Genomic DNA, 21,866 nt, shown 5'->3' with positions numbered 1-21,866 from the left:
AATAAAACTTAACTAATTCATATTCAAAAACAGTTATTACCTCATTATAATGTCTTAGTATCTCTCAAAATAATAAAACTATCTATGTCTCTCCCCCTTTATCTCTCGATCTCCCTTTCTCTCTCTCTTTCTCTCTATCTCTCTCTTTCTCTCCCCCCTGTGTCTTTCTCTCTCCCCCCTTTCTCTCTCTCTCTGTCTCCCCCTTTCTCTGTCTCCCCCCTTTCTCTCTCCCCCTGTCTCTCCCCTTTATCTCTCTATCTCCCTATCTCTCTCCCCTGTGTCTTTCTCTCTCCCCCCTTTCTCTCCCCTGTCTCTCTCTCTGTCTCCCCCCTTTCTCTCTGTTTCTCTCCCCCTTTCTCTCCCTCTTTCCCCCCTCCTATCTCCCCCCCCCTCTTTCTCTCACCCTCCTCTGTCTCCCTCCCTCTGCTGGCTAACATGCTAGGCTAGCTTGGTTAGCTTGTGTGATTAGTTGAGACGCACCGGCTCCATCAACGTCCCGGTGCTGTTTGTTAGGACTGAACCTCCTCTCCGTTAACCACGGCAATCACGGCACAGACAGACCGAAGGGACATAGAATATATTTAGCCAATAATACGTGAAGATGATTAAACTATTTTCCCTGAAGCAGCAGAAGAAAGACGAGGAATCTGCGGGAGGAAACAGAACAGGAGCCGGGGGTAAAAAAGCCAGCGCGGCCCAGCTCCGAATACAGAAAGGTAGGCTAGTTAACGGCACCAAAACCCGGCGAAATATACAGAAAGGTAGGCTAGTTTACAGCACCAAAACCAGGGGAAATATACGGCAAGGTAGGCTAGTTAACAGCCCCAACCCCGGAGAAATTTACAGAAAGGTAGGCTAGTTAACAGCACCAAAACCCGGGGAAATATACAGAAGGGTGGGCTAGTTAACAGCACCAAAACCAGGGGAAATATACAGAAAGGTGGGCTAGTTAACAGCCCCAACCCCGGGAAATATACAGAAAGGTAGGCTAGTTAACAGCACCAAAACCCGGGAAAATATACAGAAAGCTGGGCTAGTTAACAGCACCAACCCCGTGGTTAATATACAGAAAGGTAGGCTAGTTAACAGCACCATAATCCGGGGAAATATACAGAAAGGTGGGCTAGTTTACAGCCCCAACCCCGGGTTACCGGGCCTGCCTGCCGGGGCCGACTACTGACCAATAAACCCCCGGGTAACACGACCCCCTTCCGAGCCCATGGTACACAAATACACATAAAAACAGGGAGTCTAACAGCTAGCATGCTAACTTTAAGTATCATTAGCTAACGGCGGCTAACTTGTGCTATATTTGAAAACAACACGCAGACAGTCCGAAGCTAGCCCCGTTTTATGCTAGCCTGTTAGCACGCAGCTAACTCTCTAAACAGCAATACATCCGGAACACTTTTTCACTGCTAACACTTGTGAAGGCTAACGCCAGGTAGCTTTTATAAAAGCTAACTTGCTGTCCGTGGTGGAATGTAACTAAGTACATTTACTCCAGTACTGTACTTCAGTCCAAATGTTGAGCTACTTGTACTTTTCTTGAGTCTTTTCTCTTCATGCCACTTTCTACTGCGCTACATTTCAGAGAGAAATATTGGACTTTTTACTCCACTACGCTCATCTGTTCCAGCTTTAGTTACTTTAGTTACTCCACTACGTTCATCTGTTACAGCTTTAGTTACTGCAGTAAAAGTACTAACACTACACTGTATAAATACAGTAACAGTCCTGCAGTGTAAATGTTACTTAAGTAAAAGTCAGTGAGTATCATCAGGAACATGTAGTTAAAGTATTAAAAGTAAAGAACAATCCTCCTATTTTAGAAAGTGTAAAGGATCCAAACAGTTGTGTGTTTAATGGTCTACACACACACACACACTCTCACTCACACACAGGCACACACACACACAAACAGAGACACACACCATACACAGCTTACTGTGAAAAGTAACTAAAGTGGAACAGATGAATGTAGTGGAGTAACTAAATTAACTAGTAACTTAAGCTGTAACAGATGAATTTAGTGGAGTAACTGGAGTAACTAAAGTAACTAGTAACTAATGCTGGAACAGATGAATGTAGTGGAGTAACTTAAGTAACTAGTAAGTAAAGCTGTAACAGATGAATGTAGCAGAGTAACTAAGGTAACTAGTAACTAAAGCTGTAACAGATGAATGTAGTGGAGTAACTAAAGTAACTAAAACTGTAACAGATGAATGTAGTGGAGTAACTAAAGTAACTAGTAACTAAAGCTGTAACAGATGAATGTAGTGGAGTAAAAAGTCCAATATTTCTCTCTGAAATGTAGCGCAGTAGAAGTAGAAAGTGGCACGAAAAGAAAAGACTCAAAGAAAAATACAAGTAGCTCAACATCTGTCCCTTCTGAAGGCTAACACCAGCTAGCTTTTAGAAAGCTAACTTGCTGTGTTAGTTCTATTTCTCTAACATTACGACTCATCACTTTTCACTGAAGTCAACAACAGTCTGAGTGTTAGTGTTTCTGATAGGTGTGTGTGTTAGTGTATCTAATACAATAGTTTGTGTGTGTGTTGTTAGTGTCTTTGATAGTTGTGTGTGTTTGTGTGTGTGTGTGTGTGTGTGTGTGTGTGTGTGTGTGTGTGTGTGTGTATCTAATACAATAGTTGTGTGTGTGTGTGTGTGTTTTATGTTTCAGACATTAATGAGTTGAACCTGCCAAAGACGTGTGAGATCAACTTCCCCGACGACGATGACCTCCTCAACTTCAGACTCATCATCTCACCAGACGAGGTGTGTGTGTCTGTCTGTCTGTCTGGATTGGGCCGAATTTTTCTGTCCGAGCCCGACCCAGTTAAAATCTCATTTTGTTCTCATCCTAATGACACATGTTTGTGTGGAAAGCTTTTATTAAGCAGTTGTAGGAAGATATTCAGAAATGTCAACAGGAGCGAGAGCTGAGCCCTGAGCGGACGTAATTAATTTGGAGACAGTTTGGGACAACATTTCCCACTGTTCCAAGAACCCAAATCACCAGCAGATCCACTTTAACATATGCCATAGGACATATTGGACTCCTCAGAAGAGATACGTCTCTAAAGCCATTCCTACTCCCTATTGCATTGGTGTATTTTCTGGACATAGTTATGCTGGAGCTCTCTACAGCAAGGATTAACAAAGCCAAGTCATCTACTATAGACCTATGGAAAGGTGCAGCAGCACAGGTATCAGTTCTAATGACCTCAGCATCACAGGAAGTAGAGGAGGGGACTAGGCAAGGTGGGATCTTTTGTTTTTCTTTATTTGTTTGTTCTTTCTTTTTTTTCCTCAAGACCGTGGGGGGTGGGAGAGGGGGGTTGTTCTTGTTCAAGTGTGTTTGTCTGTTCTGTTGTTATTGTTTAAAATGAAAAACTGAATAAAAAAATTGATCTTAAAAAAAAAAAAATTCAATGTGTTAACCTTTCCTGATTGGTTTGTTTCCGACTGTGGTCTGTAAACCAGGGGAGACTGGTTACCTCCAGGGCCGACCTTATAACATGAATAACGTTAATGGGGGTTAAAATCCTGTTCCTGCTCAACAAATGAATGAGCTTGGCTTTCAGTCTGGGCCTTTTATCGGACACCTCCCACACTGGGTACAGAACATGAACTTATTCCACTTACTCTGCTCTGGTCACATCTACAACATGTCTGCTTCCTCTTTCTCTAGCTCTCTTCACTTAAAACACACACACACACACACACTCTTAAAGGAGCTGCAGCACCATTGTACAACAAATGCCTTATTGTGCTGATGTGACCAAGCCCGACCCAAAACATAATTTCAAAATATCTGTCCAAACCCGGCCCGTCAGGTCGTGTGTGTGTGTATGGGGGGGGGGGAAAATAAATCCTTTTCTGATTCTGAGATTAAATGTGTCTGTGTTTTTGTCTTGCAGGGATTTTACAAAGGAGGGAAATTTGTCTTCAGCTTTAAGGTGAGAAACAGTTGCTTCCTGTCCTTTTCTTCTCCCTCTCCTCTCTCTCTCCCTCTCCTCTCTCTCTCTGCCTCACAGTAAGTTCAGATAAATAAGTGTGTGTGTGTGTTCCAGGTAGGACAGGGTTACCCCCACGACCCCCCCAAGGTAAAGTGTGAGACGATGGTGTACCACCCCAACATCGACCTGGAAGGAAATGTCTGCCTAAATATCTTAAGGTGTGGAACTGTCTGTCTCTTCCAGCTCTGAAGCTCCTTCTGATTTTAGGAGCTCACAGTGTTCTAACCATGGGGGTCTGTATGGGAGACGTTAAACTTGTTGTTGTCGTCCACAGAGAGGACTGGAAGCCTGTGTTGACGATAAACTCCATCATCTACGGTCTACAGTATCTATTTCTAGTGAGTTCATTCTTTACCCAACGCTTGGCTTTGGTTACGGGCCTTCTTCCAACAAGCACACACACCAATGTAGGCTCAGTTCACAGGGTTAGGGGCCGTCCTCACCAAGAACCACAACCAGAACTAGGGATGCACCCAATCCAGATTTTTGGGGTTTGGCCGAACACCGAATCCAGTGGTTAAGATTCTGCCGAATCCTCCTCCCATCCTCAGTCCATGAACACAGTCAACACATTAATGTCTGTAATGTACCTGAAGTTGCTGCATTCTGGCTGCTGTCTGGAGATTCCTTCATACACAACTCGTATTCTTTCAGATGTTTCATACTAGATGTTGTAACAGCAGCCATGTTGTGTATAGTTTAGGGTCCTCGCCACCACCAGACCAATCAGCATTGAGCAGATTGAACATGTAGCTGGACTTGAATGGCCTTCTTTTGACTGAAAGTACTGCCAAACAACAACTTTTTCTGCTCACCAGATCCATGTCCACGTCCTCACAGCCTGCTGCATTGAACGCTCCACCTACGTAAACACCTTCCTGTAATCAACGGTGCCATCATTACGGCGACCAGCGTAGCGCGCCAAGTGACAGCGTACGGTTCGGTTCGCTGGGAACAAATTCTTAAGTTTCAGCAGAAACCAGAACCCTGTCATAAAGCCCAATATTCAGCCCAATCAGAAGCCCAATCCTGGATTTGGTGCATCCCCGAAAAAAAAAAAAAAAAATATATATATATATATATATATATATATATATATATATATATATATATATATATATATATATATATATATATATATATAATTACATACCCACACCAATAACACGCACAACATTAACGGAACAATAAATAATGCAAAGAAGTCAAAGTCTAAGCAGAGATTCAAAAATACAATACATACTACAATAAATGCTGAGTCTTTTGCTGATATTTTGATGATATTTGAATTCATGAATCAGTTTATCTTTCGCTCTGTTTGGACATTATACACTCACTCACTCACTCACAAAGACACACTTAAGCTTGGTTCACACGGGACGATTTTAAAATTGTCTGCTGATTTTCCAATCCTGAGAGACCCCACACACGGCTATAAAAAAATCCCGGGTCTAACAGTTTTGGTGGTACAGCGTGTGGTGTGCAGCACACGCCAAAATCAACACATCACACACAAACCGATTTGACTCCCGAGCATTCCCGGGTCAGACGGGAAATCTCGCAAAATCCCTCGAGATCAAACGTGACTTCAGAGTAAACAATCATTGCGGACGAAGAGGATGCAGTGGCGATAGTTTTTAGTTTGTTTTTAACCGAAAAAGACGTTATCAAAAGAAAAGGCGATGGTCAAAGAAGACAACGCGACATCATGATATGGAGGTGATTTGTTTTTTCTCATAGAAATGTCGTTACGTATTACCGTTGAAATAAACATTCATATATTTGTTTCCATGTACTCTGGTGGACTGCAGTTGTGGATGTAGGTATGCCCATCGACTTTATTTATTTTACACAGAATGCATTCTCGTTTGTCCCCGGGGGACACCACACACGAGGAGAAATCGGGCCAAAAAAATCCAACATGATTGGAGATTGGCGCGGTCCCGACGTCCTTCCGAGCAGACGAGAGCAGTCTTAACACACCACACACGGCAGGAATATCTGATCACATTATTTTACCATAATCGGAGCATCGTTAGGATTGTCGGGAGGGGTGAATCGGGGCTAAAATCGGCCTAATTATCCTGCCGTCTGAACCAGGCTTTACTCTCGCACACACTAGTCCTTCCAGAAAAACGTTTTTTTGAGAATTGTTGCAGGCAAAAATCCTTGATTATGCAGCATGTTTTCTTAAAAAATGCGATGGAATATGCAGGATATTTATGCAATTTTATGCGATGAACTTGCAAAAACTGTGGTTTGATGAAAAAGTGATTCCCCCAAAACCCTGCTTTTTTTAAACTTAATTTCCAAAAATAATTTACACCTTATTCAGTCATTGCAATAAGTAAACAAAAAATATATACAAATAATATAATATTAAAGTAAAAATAAAAGTAATAGTCTAAACAGAGGGAAATGAAAGATACAAAAGAGACAGACTTTCAAAAATCGTTGATAATATAGACATCAGGTGCACTTAAACGTACAATATGTAACTTTCTGCCGCTAGGGGTCTCTCAAGCAAAAAAATGGACGGTAAAACTGGACTTTTGATTTTGATTTTTGAGCACATTGTAGTAACGTTAAGCTGGTATCGATATTGAACTTTCAAAATAGATAAGGTCTCTGTTGTATTACTGTGATAAAAAGTGGAATGTAATTATTCACAAAATGATGCTGTATGGCAAAAAAAGCAGTATTATGGTTACAAGTATTTGTTTTCTGTGACATTGTATGATTTACAATTACTCCTGAACGTATCATCTTGGTGCCAGTGTTCTGACGGAAGTTAGAGTAACTGGAGGGTGAAAGGTTATACAGTGGGGGAAATAAGTATTTGACCCCTTGCTGATTTTGCAGGTTTGCCCACTTACAAAGAATGCAAAAATCTACAATTTTAATCATATGTACATTCTAACAGTGAAAGACAGAATCCCAAAGAAAATTCCAGAAAATCACATCATATGAATTTATTAAAATTGATAACCATCTGATGAGGAAAAACAAGTATTTGACCCCCTGGACAAACAGCAAGTATTCTGGCTCCTACAAGCCAGTTAGTCTTTCTTTAAGACACAGCCCCAATCCGAACCAATTATCTACATCAAATACACCTGCCTCACCTCGTTACCTGTATAAAAGACACCTGTCAACACCCAAACAACCAGCATCCAACATCACCACCATGGGCAAGACCAAAGAGCTTTCTCACGGACATCAGGGACAAGATTGTTGATCTGCACAAGGCTGGGATGGGCTACAAGAGAATCGGAAAGCAACTTGGAGAAAAAAGATCAACTGTCGGTGCAGTTATCAGGAAACGGAAGAAGCACCACACCACCGCCAACCTCCCTCGGTCTGGGCCTCCACACAAGATCTTGCCTCGTGGGGTGTCCCTGATCATGCGAACGATGAGGAATCATCCCAAAACCACAAGGGGGAACTGATGAATCAACTGAAGGCAGCTGGGACCACAGTTACAAAAAGAAACGGTTGGTAACACACTACGCCGTCATGGATTGAAATCCTGCAGCGCACGCAAGGTCCCCCTGCTCAAGAAGAAACATGTACAGGCCCGCATGAAGTTCGCCATTCACCACCTGGACGACTCAGAAGAGGCCTGGAAGAAGGTGATGGGGTCAGATGAGACCAAAATAGAACTTTTTGGCCTCAACTCAACTCGTCGTGTTTGGAGGGCAAAGAACACCGAGTACAACCCAAAGAACACCATCCCCACCGTCAAGCATGGTGGTGGCAACATCATGCTTTGGGGGTGCTTTTCAGCCAAGGGGACGGGACAACTCCATCGTATTGAGGGGAGGATGGACGGGGCCATGTATCGTGGAATTCTGGACCGACATCTCCTTCCCTCAGTGAGAGAGCTGAAGATGGGTCGAGGATGGGTGTTTCAGCACGACAACGACCCTAAGCACACCGCCAAAGCAACAAAAGAGTGGCTGAAGAAGAAGCACATCAAGGTTCTGGAGTGGCCTAGCCAGTCTCCAGACCTGAATCCGATTGAAAATCTTTGGAGGGAGCTTAAAATTCGAGTTGCCAGGCGACAACCTCGAACCCTGAATGATTTGGAGGCTGTCTGCAGGGAGGAGTGGGCCAACATCCCTGCCGAAATGTGCACAAACCTTGTCACCAACTATAAAAACCGTTTGACATCTGTGCTGGCCAATAATGGCTTTTCTACAAAATATTAACATGCTGTTTGTCCAGGGGGTCAAATACTTGTTTTTCCTCATCAGATGGTTATCAATTTTAATAAATTCATATGTGATTTTCTGGAATTTTCTTTGGGATTCTGTCTTTCACTGTTAGAATGTACATATGATTAAAATTGTAGATTTTTGCATTCTTTGTAAGTGGGCAAACCTGCAAAATCAGCAAGGGGTCAAATACTTATTTCCCCCACTGTATGACGCCACTGACGGGCGACTAAAGGAAACTTAAATAAAATAACAGATTTCTCTGGGTTTGACATTTGGTGGAAACATTTGGGATAGTGTAAGAACACAACTCATAAAATATATATATATAACATAGGTATGGTCATTTTTAAACATTTTAAAGTAGAAATGTTACATATTGTACCTTTTTAAACAGAGATTTGAGTAGACATCAGATATTAAGATGGGTTTCTGATTGGATACCAACTTAAGAGACTCAAAGTACATGTCAGATTTAACCTCCAACACCTGCTTTATGATGATGTTCACGTTGCGTAATTACGTCGTTTCATAACGTTCCCATGGCAACAGGGGAAAATGACTGCTCTTGTGTGAGGTAAACGCAACATTTTTCAACTGTCTGCTAAAATATATTATGGGACTTTTTTGTGACGAAAATGCGGGGATTATGAAATCATGCAAACACTACATATTTTGAAAAAATGTGGGCCCCGCATGAATATGCGGACTTTGGCTGATTATGCATTGAATTATGCGATCGCATAATCACGTTTTTCTGGAGGGACTGGCACACACACTCTTGCACTCACTCACTCACACACACACACACACTCTCACACTCACTCTCGCACACTCACTCACTCGCGCACACACTCACAAAGACTCACACACACACACTCACTCACTCTTGCACTTACTCACACACACACACTCTCGCACACTCGCACTCACTCTCGAACACTCACACACACACACACTCTCGCACACTCACTCACTCACACACAAACACACACTCATTCTCGCACATTCTCACACACACACACACACACTCACACTCTCTCATACACACACTCACACTCTCTCTCTCATACACACACTCTCTCACCCTGGGACACCTGATGAACTGAGCTATCGTTAAGGTTATCAATGTCAGCTGTGCTTTTCCTACTATGACAAGTCAACATGTCTGTTGTGAGAAAGGTCCATTGATGATGATGTTTGTATCATCACGGTGATTTCACCCCCCCTAGGAGCCGAACCCAGAGGACCCTCTGAACAAGGAGGCAGCTGAAGTTCTGCAGACGAACCGGCGGCTCTTTGAGCAGAACGTCCACCGCTCGCTGCGGGGCGGCTACGTGGGCGCCACCTACTTCGAGAGGTGTCTGAAATAACCCGGCGTCTCCGTCCTGTCATCCTCCAAACACCCCCCCTTCCCCCCTACCCTCCCCCCTCTCACGCTCCCTCCCCCCTTTTACTCCTCGTTGCTCGCTGGCAGAACAGGAGCTGCAGCGACAGAAAGCAGCACGCCACAAGACGCTTTTCTGTTTTAAAACAAAAGAAGAGAAACTCCCCCCCTTCTCCTCCCCCCCCCACCCCCATTCTCCTCCCCTCTCATTTCTCTCTGTTTTACTTCCAAGACGCAACATTCAACCGTTTACACGCCACAGGGGGACGCCGACACAACACACACCAGAACTGGACTCAAAAAGATGGCCGGCGGCGAGCAGCGGCCGGGGGTGGGCTGATGATGGGGGGGTGGGGGGGGTCAGTGAATGTTGCTCAGTGAGTGATTCACCATGACTCTGATAATGATGATGATTCTCTTTTTTTTTTTTTTTTTTTTTTATTATTATTATAATTATTTAGTGTGTTTTTTGGCAGAGACGCCTGAATCAGGCCGGCAGGCAGAAGGACACGCCCCCCTCTCCGCCTCGCCACCGCCGTTTCTTGGTTCGTTACACCGTTTTCAGCCGGCAGCAAACTCCAAAACCCTCCAAACTCGCTCAGGATCTGGCAGCACCACCAAATACTTCCTCCTGGAAACACAAATTATCGTTGTGTGTTTAGCGAGCTAGCGCCTAAACGCTGGAGGGGAGGGGCTTCACATTGCAGTGGGAGGGGCTTTGGACCACAGTGGGAGGGGCTTGGAGTCTCAGATGCGCCTTAAAAAGTCCCTCAAAGACGCAAGTTCCCTTAAAGCCAGACGTGGACAATTCCAGCCCAGGGAAGCTGTGTTTTCCTAGGATGGGGGAGGAATGTCCCGCCCTACTCCACGTCTGATTGGCCAGCACTCGTTGCCTTCGTTGGGTGGATGGGTTAGGTTATAGAATGCCAGGGTCAGCCAATCAGAGGCAGAGTTATACCTTTCATTTATAAGCGCTTTACGTCTTTTTAAAAACAACACTTAATATGTTGACAAAATGCCAGATCATAACCAGGAATCAGACCAGTCCAAAGCCAGTTGGTTTTTAAAGAGACGGGAGGGAAGCAGCCATTCCTTGGCCATCCTAGGAAACAAGGCTGGGAGCTTTTACAAGCTCAGGAACGCCTTAAAGAAGTCAGTTAAAGCGAGCCAGTGACAGTTTCCTGCCTGTGATGACTCAGCGGCGTGTGGGAGGGGCTTATTAGAGGGGCGAGGCTGAGGATACAGGTTAAAGTGCTCCTTAAAAAGGTCCTGAAAACTAGATGGATGGAGACAGTTTGGAGTTTGCTGCTAAAATCACACACACACACACACACACACACACACACAGAGAGAGAGCGTGTCCGGGGTGGGCGGAGCGTCGTGGCGGGGGTCAGTGTGTTTAATGGGGGAGGGGTTTAGGGAGGGGGGGCTTTTGGTTTTGATTTTTTTTGGGGAGGGTTGTTGTGGGTGGGGTCCCAGAGGGGTGGGGCGGGGCTTAATGTTAGGACTCTATTGTGTATATTGAAACCCCAGCTGTTCACATTGACTGCAATATGATTTATGTTAAATAAAATATGAACTTGAATGATTGTAACTGTCGTGACATCCCTTTGAAAATAAATCAAACCAGTTCCTCCCTGTGACTATTTAGCAGAGGCACCGTGGCTCTGGCCGGAGCTTAGCCCCGCCCAAGATGATTGATTGGTTTAAAGAAATGCACATTTTACTCCCATCCCAGAATGCTGTGTGGACTAGTCAGACCTTCCTTTGCAGAGAGAAAAAGAACTAAAACTAAAGAACTAAAAAAGGTGGTACATGATCTCAGTAAGAAATTTGGCAACATTGTAGTAAATATTTTTGGTGCATTAAAAAGCTTAAGATACCAGCTAATGAGTTCATAAAAAGTCCCCAAAATGAAGCATTAACGTCATAATGAACCGTCTGAGGAAAGACAAACGTCAAATGTCGGAATAACGTCCACAAAAAGTAAAAAAAATAAATTCAAAAGCAACAAAAATTTAAAATATAAATTACGTTAAAGAGACAAATGTTTAAAGAACCATCAAACTAAATGGTGATTTTAGAGAGAAAGACGAGAGTTCAAGTCCAAAGAGATGAAAAGGAGTCTTTATTTAATCCTATTTAACAGTTTGAACATCAGCGGAGCCTCACCATTGGCTGAGAGGTAAAGGGGGCGGAGCCATCAAAGGTGACATGTCTAATAAAAAAACATTTCCTTCATATTCTGACATGTTTAAACACTTCTTCACAAGTTTTAATAATGTATTTATTACACAACTTCTGTTTATTAAATCTCCTATATTTATTTCTTTATCCTCCCCCCCAATCAGTGTTTTCTTCCAGCAGCATAACAACTTATTTTCAGGTTTATATTAAGGCATTTCTCAACTTCTTTTCCTCCCTTTTCTTTAGGTGTTGCTGGTTGTTTTTTTTTCGGCTGACGTCCAAACTAACCGATGCATCTAGAGATTTTAGAAAATAGCGACAAAAATCAAATTAAGCGACAAAAAAGTCAAGACAAAAGCTACAAACATTTTGAAAAAAAGCAACATAAATGTCAACAAAAAACAAAAAAACAAACTCCTCTCTTTCTTTCCCCTCTATTGCTTTCTTTCTTAACTTTTTTTTGCACTTGTGAGCCTTTTTCTCAAACATCTTGTACGTTTGTTGGTGTTTTGATGCCTCTTCCGATGTTTTTTGGCACTTTTTGACGTCAAGAACCATCCAGGTGTTCCCCTCTTTCTTCCCCATTATTACCCCCCTCAGGTGTCCCCTTTTTATTTTCTTTTTTTTACATTTGCAGCACTTTTTCCAATGTTTTTGGCACATTTTAAAGTCAAGAACCGTCCAGGTGTTCCCCTTTTTCTTCCCCCATTATCCCCCCCTCAGGCATCGGGCTGAGTGGTCATCAGCACCAGCGGCGTCTCTTTGTCCCCGGTCCCCAGCAGAGGAAACATCCTCTCGGTGAACTCGCCGGCTCCGCTGAAGCTGTAGATCTCCGAGCCAGACTTGGCGTTATAAAAGGTCACGTGACCCTCGTCCACGTCCAGGAACACCCCACCTGACGCAGCCTCGGGGGGCTCTTCACCTGCACCGCCGGCACAAAACACACAGCGCCCCACACTCACAGTTAGGGCCCATATATATATATAGATATATAGATATACACTAACGGTCAAAAGTTTGGGGTCACTTAGAAATTTCCATTCCAGACACAATACCAGCTGAGATCAGTTGTATTGTTTTTTTTAACCAGGGCAGCAGTTTTCAGATTACATTATGTGCTTACATAATTGCAAAAGGGTTCTCGACTGTTGTAGAAAGAAGTGGCTGAAGAAACACTTGAAATTCATGTTTTTTGGTCTAAACGTCATACCCAAATTAAAAGTGGTACAGCTCCCATATACTTTGACACTCAGGGGTGTGCCTGATATCATTGGAAAGGTGATTGATGTGGGTTTGTTTGTGTATTTGAGAAGTGTTGTATTTTGTAGTTTTTTGGCTTTTTTATTTGCACTTTTCAAATAGAAATAAAAAACACACAGACATATTTGTAGAAAAGAATTCATATAAAATCCATTTTTGAGTCTTTTAGCTTCTGAATTTTTTCTGTAGTAAGCTGAGACGTGGCTAATGCTGTGTTGTCTGTCACCTGTCAGATGTGTTTACAGCAGTGTATTTTAATAATTTTACAGATTTATGACTTGGACAGAAATAAAAAATCTCCATTCTAGCCTCTGTAACTCTGTGTCAGTAAGGCCTAGAATCACCCTGACACAACTTGAGTGTTTCCTTTCCAATGATATCAGGCACACCCCTAAGTGTCAAAGTATATGGGAGCTGTACTACTTTTAATTTGGGTATGACGTTTAGACCAAAAAACATGAATTTCAAGCATTTCTTCAGCCACTTCTGTCTACAACAGTCGAGAACCATTTTGCAATTATGTAAGCACATAATGTAATCTGAAAACTGCTGCCCTGATTAAAAAAAACAATGCAACTGATCTCTGCTGGTATTCTGTCTGGAATGGAGTGGAATGGAAATTTCTAAGAGATCCCAAACTTTTGACTGGTAGTGTATATATAGATATGTAAGGTGTAAGGCGTACTTTTAGTAGTTTTATACCAATATTGGTAATATACCAATATACGTCATATTCCTATTACCATATTGGTTTCTAATTGCTTGGTGTGTATATATATATATATAGTATAAAGTAACCTAGAGTACTAGTAAGTGTGCGTACCTTAGTGAGGGGCCGTGAGCTCTCAGCTGGCCTCCGCCCCACCAGAGGGCGTAGTACCCGTTAGACGGACTCATGTCAAACAGCCCTTTCCTGCTCGCCGTCTCCGTGACCACGCCCAGCTTCCAGTCCTTGCTCTCGCCGACAAACACCTGCCACACGGGGAGGCGTTACCATAGAGCAAAACGGCAGAAACGTTTTTTTAAAAATTACAAAAATGTCAGAAAAAACTACTAAAACGTTTTAAAAAGACTCTGAAATCTTGCTACGGGCCCCACATAGGTCGGTACCGGGGGGGTTGGGGAGGGTTAGTGTTACCGTAGCGACAGGCTCTCACCTCCCAGTAGTGGCGGCCGGTGGCATAGCCCTCCTTGGCGAGGACGCAGGACCAGACGTCGTAGCGCTGCGGGCTGCTCCGGAAGAACTGCAGCGTCTCGCCGCGCTTCACCTGTTTCCTGTCTGAGGACAGGATCAGGAAGGGGTACGCCGTCACGGGGTTCAACGCCACGTCCTCTGGAGACCACGGACACACAACACACCAGACACAACAACACACATCTGAGTCAACGGAGACACAACAAAACACAACTTTAACGTTCCACAGCTCCACGCTTTCTGTCTGTTATGAACATTGTCATTCCTACCGCATTGCATTGTGGGATACTTTAGCTGTCATAGTGTCCAGTGTTGCATACTGGGATATTTTACTTTTGGTTCCATATTAAAACATGTCACATCCTGTTTTAGCTCCTAAATAACATAGAGGGGGATTACGGAGAGATTTCTCAACACGTAGGGTAGAGATGCAGATTAACAACGTTAGCTGGCAGATTGATAACATTAGCTAGCTTTGTTAGCGTCACACTTAGCTTTCTGTTCTTTATGCCTCCTCACTAGCATGCTAACATCATAACAACAGGGTTAGCATGTTAGCAGTCACTCAAACAGCCGGCTGACAAACTACAACAGAATCTAATTCTAAATAAAGATGTTCTCACCCATGTAGACTCGCACCTTCTTGTGTCCTGCAACAGAATGAAGATGGTTAACATTAACAATCACTAACATCAAATAATAAGACTGTATTCATTGATAAGATGTTTAAACATTGCTGTATATATTAGAACTAGTCCATGTTTATCTCTGTATATATTTGTCCTAGTCCATGTTTATCTCTGTATATATTAGAACTAGTCCATGTTTATCTCTGTATATATTATCAGCTCATAGTACTAGTCCATGTTTCATCTCTGTATATATTAGTACTAGTCCATGTTTACTCTGTTTATCTATATATTAGTACTAGTCCATGTTTATCTCATATATTCCATGTTTATCTAGTCCATGTTTAGTCCATGTTTATCTCTGTATATATTAGAACTAGTCCATGTTTATCTCTGTATATATTAGAACTAGTCCATGTTTATCTCTGTATATATTAGAACTAGTCCATGTTTATCTCTGTATATATTAGAACTAGTCCTTGTTTATCCATGTTTAGAACTAGTCCATGTTTATCTCTGTATATATTAGAACTAGTCCATGTTTATCTCTGTATATATTAGAACTAGTCCATGTTTATATATTAGTAGTCCATGTTTATCATGTTTATCTCCATGTTTATATATTAGAACTAGTCCATGTTTATCTCTGTATATATTAGAACTAGTCCATGTTTATCTCTGTATATATTAGAACTAGTCCATGTTTATCTCTGTATATATTAGAACTAGTCCATGTTTATCTCTGTATATATTAGAACTAGTCCATGTTTATCTCTGTATATATTAGAACTAGTCCATGTTTATCTCTGTATATATTAGAACTAGTCCATGTTTATCTCTGTATATTAGAACTAGTCCATGTTTATCTCTGTATATATTAGAACTAGTCCATGTTTATCTATTATATCCATTCTGTATATATTAGACTAGTCCATGTTTATCTCTGTATATATTAGAACTAGTCCAGTTTATCCATGTTTAGTCCATGTTTATCTCTGTATATATTAGAACTAGTCCATGTTTATGTTTATATTAGAACTCTTTATATATATTAGAACTAGTCCATGTTTATCTCTGTATATATTAGAACTAGTCCATGTCCATGTTTAGTCTCTGTATATATTAGAACTAGTCCATGTTTATCTCTGTATATATTAGAACTAGTCCATGTTTATCTCTGTATATATTAGAACTAGTCCATGTTTATCTCTGTATATATTAGAACTAGTCCATGTTTATCTCTGTATATTAGTACTAGTCATATATTAGTACTAGTCCATGTTTATCTCTGTATATATTAGAACTAGTCCATGTTTATCTCTGTATATATTAGAACTAGTCCATGTTTATCTCTGTATATATTCCATGTTTAGTCCATGTTTTTATCTCTGTATATATTAGTTCTAGTCCATGTTTATCTGTATATATTAGAACTAGTCCATGTTTATCTCTGTATATATTAGAACTAGTCCATGTTTATCTCTGTATATATTAGAACTAGTCCATGTTTATCTCTGTATATATTAGAACTAGTCCATGTTTATCTCTGTATATATTAGAACTAGTCCATGTTTATCTCTGTATATATTAGAACTAGTCCATGTTTATCTCTGTATATATTAGAACTAGTCCATGTTTATCTCTGTATATTAGTACTAGTCCATGTTTATCTCTGTATATATTAGAACTAGTCCATGTTTATCTCTGTATATATTAGAACTAGTCCATGTTTATCTCTGTATATTTAGAACTAGTCCATGTTTATCTCTGTATATATTAGAACTAGTCCATGTTTATATATTAGAACTAGTCCATGTTTATCTCTGTATATATTAGAACTAGTCCATGTTTATCTCTGTATATATTAGAACTAGTCCATGTTTATCTCTGTATATATTAGAACTAGTCCATGTTTATCTCTGTATATATTAGAACTAGTCCATGTTTATCTCTGTATATATTAGAACTAGTCCATGTTTATCTCTGTATATATTAGAACTAGTCCATGTTTATCTCTGTATATATTAGAACTAGTCCATGTTTATCTCTGTATATATTAGAACTAGTCCATGTTTATCTCTGTATATTAGTACTAGTCCATGTTTATCTCTGTATATTAGTACTAGTCCATGTTTATCTCCATGTTTATATATAGTTAGAACTAGTCCATGTTTATCTCTGTATATATTAGAACTAGTCCATGTTTATCTCTGTATATTATACTAGTCCATGTTTATCTCTGTATATTAGAACTAGTCCCATGTTTATCCATGTTTATCTCCATGTTTATCTATATTAGTACTAGTCCATGTTTATCTCTGTATATATTAGAACTAGTCCATGTTTATCTCTGTATATATTAGTACTAGTCCATGTTTATCTCTGTATATATTAGTACTAGTCCATGTTTATCTCTGTATATATTAGTACTAGTCCATGTTTATCTCTGTATATATTAGTACTAGTCCATGTTTATCTCTGTATATATTAGAACTAGTCCATGTTTATCTCTGTATATATTAGAACTAGTCCATCCATCTCTGTTTTAGTACTAGTCCATCTCTGTATATATTAGAACTAGTCCATGTTTATCTCTGTATATATTAGAACTAGTCCATGTTTATCTCTGTATATATTAGAACTAGTCCATGTTTATCTCTGTATATATTAGAACTAGTCCATGTTTATCTTTCCATGTTTATCTCTGTATATATTAGAACTAGTCCATGTTTATCTCTGTATATATTAGTTTAGTCCATGTTTATCTCTGTATATATAGTCCAGAACTAGTCCATGTTTATCTCTGTATATATTAGAACTAGTCCATGTTTATCTCTGTATATATTAGTACTAGTCCATGTTTATCTCTGTATATATTAGAACTAGTCCATGTTTATCTCTGTATATATTAGAACTAGTCCATGTTATCTCTGTATATATTAGAACTAGTCCATGTTTATCTCTGTATATATTAGAACTAGTCCATGTTTATCTCTGTATATATTAGAACTAGTCCATGTTTATCTCTAGTATTAGTCCATGTTTATCTCTGCATATATTAGAACTAGTCCATGTTTATCTCTGTATATATTAGTACTAGTCCATGTTTATCTCTGTATATATTAGAACTAGTCCATGTTTATCTCTGTATATATTAGTACTAGTCCATGTTTATCTCTGTATATATTAGAACTAGTCCATGTTTATCTCTGTATATATTAGAACTAGTCCATGTTTATCTCTGTATATTAGAACTAGTCCATGTTTATCTCTGTATATATTAGAACTAGTCCATGTTTATCTCTGTATATAGTACTAGTCCATGTTTATCTCTGTATATATTAGAACTAGTCCATGTTTATCTCTGTATATATTAGAACTAGTCCATGTTTATCTCTGTATATTAGAACTAGTCCATGTTTATCTCTAGTCCTAGTCCATGTTTATCTGTATATATTAGAACTAGTCCATGTTTATCTCTGTTATCTCTGTATATTAGAACTATGTCCATGTTTATCTCTGTATATATTAGAACTAGTCCATGTTTATCTCTGTATATATTAGAACTAGTCCATGTTTATCTCTGTATATATTAGAACTAGTCCATGTTTATCTCTGTATATATTAGAACTAGTCCATGTTTATCTCTGTTTATCTCTGTATATTAGAACTAGTCCATGTTTATCTCTGTATATATTAGTACTAGTCCATGTTTATCTCTGTATATTAGAACTAGTCCATGTTTATCTTGTTTATCTCTGTATATATTAGTACTAGTCCATGTTTATCTCTGCATATATTAGAACTAGTCCATGTTTATCTCTGCATATATTAGAACTAGTCCATGTTTATCTCTGTATATAGAACTAGTCCATGTTTATCTCTGTACTAGTCCATGTTTATCTCTGTATAGTCCATTTTAGTATTAGTCCCATGTTTATCTCTGTATATATTAGAACTAGTCCATGTTTATCTCTGTCCATATATATATAGAACTAGTCCATGTTTATCTCTGTATATTAGGAACTAGTCCAACTAGTCCATGTTTATCTCTGTATATATTAGTACTAGTCCATGTTTATCTCTTAGTATATCCATGTTTATCTCTGTATAGAACTAGTCCATGTTTATCTCTGTATATATTAGAACTAGTCCATGTTTATCTCTGTATATATTAGAACTAGTCCATGTTTATCTCTGTATATATTAGAACTAGTCCATGTTTATCTCTGTATATATTAGAACTAGTCCATGTTTATCTCTGTATATATAGTAGAACTAGTCCATGTTTATCTCTGTATATTAGTAACTAGTCCATAGTCTCTGTATATATTAGAACTAGTCCATGTTTTTATCTCTGTATATATTAGAACTAGTCCATGTTTATCTCTGTATATATTAGAACTAGTCCATGTTTATCTCTGTATATATTAGAACTAGTCCATGTTTATCTCTGTAGTTAGAACTAGTCCATGTTTATCTCTAGTCCATATATTTAGAACTAGTCCATGTTTATCTCTGTATATATTAGAACTAGTCCATGTTTATCTCTGTATATATTAGAACTAGTCCATGTTTATCCATATTTAGTCCATGTTTCTCTGTATATATTAGAACTAGTCCATGTTTATCTCTGTATATATTAGTACTAGTCCATGTTTATCTCTGTATATATTAGTACTAGTCCATGTTTATCTCTGTATATATTACAACTAGTCCATGTTTCTCTCTGTATATATTAGAACTAGTCCATGTTTATCTCTGTCCATGTTTCCATCTCTCTGTATATATTAGTTATATATTTAGAACTAGTCCATGTTTATCTCTGTCCATGTTTATCTCTATATTAGTAACTAGTCCATGTTTATCTCTGTATATTAGAACTAGTCCATGTTTAGAACTAGTCCATGTTTATCTCTGTATATATTAGAACTAGTCCATGTTTATCTCTGTATATATTAGAACTAGTCCATGTTTATCTCTGTATATATTAGAACTAGTCCATGTTTATCTCTATATATTAGTACTAGTCCATGTTTATCTCTGTATATATTAGAACTAGTCCATGTTTATCTCTGTATATATTAGAACTAGTCCATGTTTATCTCTGTATATATTAGAACTAGTCCATGTTTATCTCTGTATATATTAGAACTAGTCCATGTTTATCTAGTCCATGTTTATCTCTGTATATATTAGTACTAGTCCATGTTTATCTAGAACTAGTCCATGTTTATATATATTAGAACTAGTCCATGTTTATCTCTGTATATATTAGAACTAGTCCATGTTTATCTCTGTATATATTAGTACTAGTCCATGTTTAGAACTAATGTTTATCTCTGTAGTCTAGTCCATGTTTATCTCTGTATATATTAGAACTAGTCCATGTTTATCTCTGTATATTATACTTCCATGTTTATCTCTGTAACTAGTCCATGTTTATCTCTGTATATCCATGTTAGTACTAGTCCCATGTTTATCTCTGTATATATTAGAACTATCCATTTATTAGAACTAGTCCATGTTTATCTCTGTATATATTAGAACTAGTCCATGTTTATCTCCATGTATATATTTTATCTCTGTAGAACTAGTCCATGTTTATCTCTGTATATATTAGAACTAGTCCATGTTTATCTCTGTATATATTAGAACTAGTCCATGTTTATCTCTGTATATATTAGAACTAGTCCATGTTTATCTCTGTATATATTAGAACTAGTCCATGTTTATCTCTGTATATATTAGAACTAGTCCATGTTTATCTCTGTATATATTAGAACTAGTCCATGTTTATCTCTGTATATATTAGAACTAGTCCATGTTTATCTCTGTATATATAGAACTAGTCCAACTAGTCCATCCATGTTTATCTCTGTATATATTAGTTCCATGTTTAGTCCATGTTTATCTCATGTTTATATATATTAGAACTAGTCCATGTTTATCTCTGTATATATTAGAACTAGTCCATGTTTATCTCTGTATATATTAGAACTAGTCCATGTTTATCTCTGTATATATTAGAACTAGTCCATGTTTATCTCTGTATATATTAGAACTAGTCCATGTTTATCTCTGTATATATTAGAACTAGTCCATGTTTATCTCTGTATATATTAGAACTAGTCCATGTTTATCTCTGTATATATTAGAACTAGTCCATGTTTATCTCTGTATATATTAGAACTAGTCATGTTTATCATGTTTATCTCCATGTTTATCTCTGTATATATTAGTACTAGTCCATGTTTATCTCTATATATTATTAGTCCATGTTTATCTCTGTTATATTAGTACTAGTCCATGTTTATCTGTATATATTAGAACTAGTCCATGTTTATCTCTTTAGAACTAGTCCATGTTTATCTCTGTTATAATTAGTCCCATGTTTATCTCTGTATATATAGTACTAGTCCATGTTTCTCTGTATATATTAGAACTGTCCATGTTTATCTCTGTATATATTAGAACTAGTCCATGTTTATCTCTGTATATATTAGTTTACTAGTCCATGTTTATCTCTGTATATATTAGAACTAGTCCATGTTTATCCATGTTTATCTCTGTATATATTAGAACTAGTCCATGTTTATCTCTGTACTAGTATGTTTATCTCTGTATATATTAGAACTAGTCCATGTTTATCTCTGTATATATTAGAACTAGTCCATGTTTATCTCTGTATATATTAGAACTAGTCCATGTTTATCTCTGTACTATATTAGTACTAGTCCATGTTTATCTCTGTATATATTAGAACTAGTCCATGTTTATCTCTGTATATATTAGTCCACTAGTCCATGTTTATCTCTGTATATATTAGAACTAGTCCATCTAGTCCATGTTTATCTCTGTATATATTAGAACTAGTCCATGTTTATCTCTGTATATTAGAACTAGTCCATGTTTATCTCTGTATATATTAGAACTACCATGTCCATATTTATCTCTGTTTATATTAGA

The 21,866-nt window shown here is 38.7% G+C and overlaps 2 protein-coding genes across 2 annotated transcripts in view; one reads left to right on the top strand and one right to left on the bottom strand.

Annotated features, from left to right (window-relative positions):
* The first annotated feature begins 412 nt into the window (after window positions 1-412).
* On the top strand, window positions 413-9,777 carry ube2m (ubiquitin conjugating enzyme E2 M). The gene is made up of 6 exons (XM_028599581.1): window positions 413-716; window positions 2,684-2,778; window positions 3,924-3,962; window positions 4,077-4,180; window positions 4,297-4,360; window positions 9,472-9,777. Exons 1-6 carry the CDS (start codon window positions 602-604, stop codon window positions 9,610-9,612), a joined length of 558 nt encoding a protein of 185 aa, XP_028455382.1. The 5' UTR covers window positions 413-601; the 3' UTR covers window positions 9,613-9,777.
* A 2,632-nt stretch (window positions 9,778-12,409) lies between these two features.
* btr30 (bloodthirsty-related gene family, member 30) overlaps window positions 12,410-21,866 on the bottom strand; it is a 32,755-nt gene continuing 23,298 nt past the window's right edge. The window contains exons 8-11 of the mRNA XM_028600498.1: window positions 14,892-14,954; window positions 14,231-14,406; window positions 13,897-14,045; window positions 12,410-12,770 (exon numbers count right to left, since the gene is read on the bottom strand). Coding sequence (XP_028456299.1) covers window positions 12,533-12,770; window positions 13,897-14,045; window positions 14,231-14,406; window positions 14,892-14,954 — 626 coding nt within the window. The 3' untranslated portion in view covers window positions 12,410-12,532. The remainder of the gene's footprint in view (window positions 12,771-13,896; window positions 14,046-14,230; window positions 14,407-14,891; window positions 14,955-21,866) is intronic.

Source organism: Perca flavescens, chromosome 15 (genome assembly GCF_004354835.1).
Source record: "Perca flavescens isolate YP-PL-M2 chromosome 15, PFLA_1.0, whole genome shotgun sequence".
NCBI classification, from domain to species: domain Eukaryota; kingdom Metazoa; phylum Chordata; class Actinopteri; order Perciformes; family Percidae; genus Perca; species Perca flavescens.
This window is presented reverse-complemented; position numbering and strand designations above follow the sequence as displayed.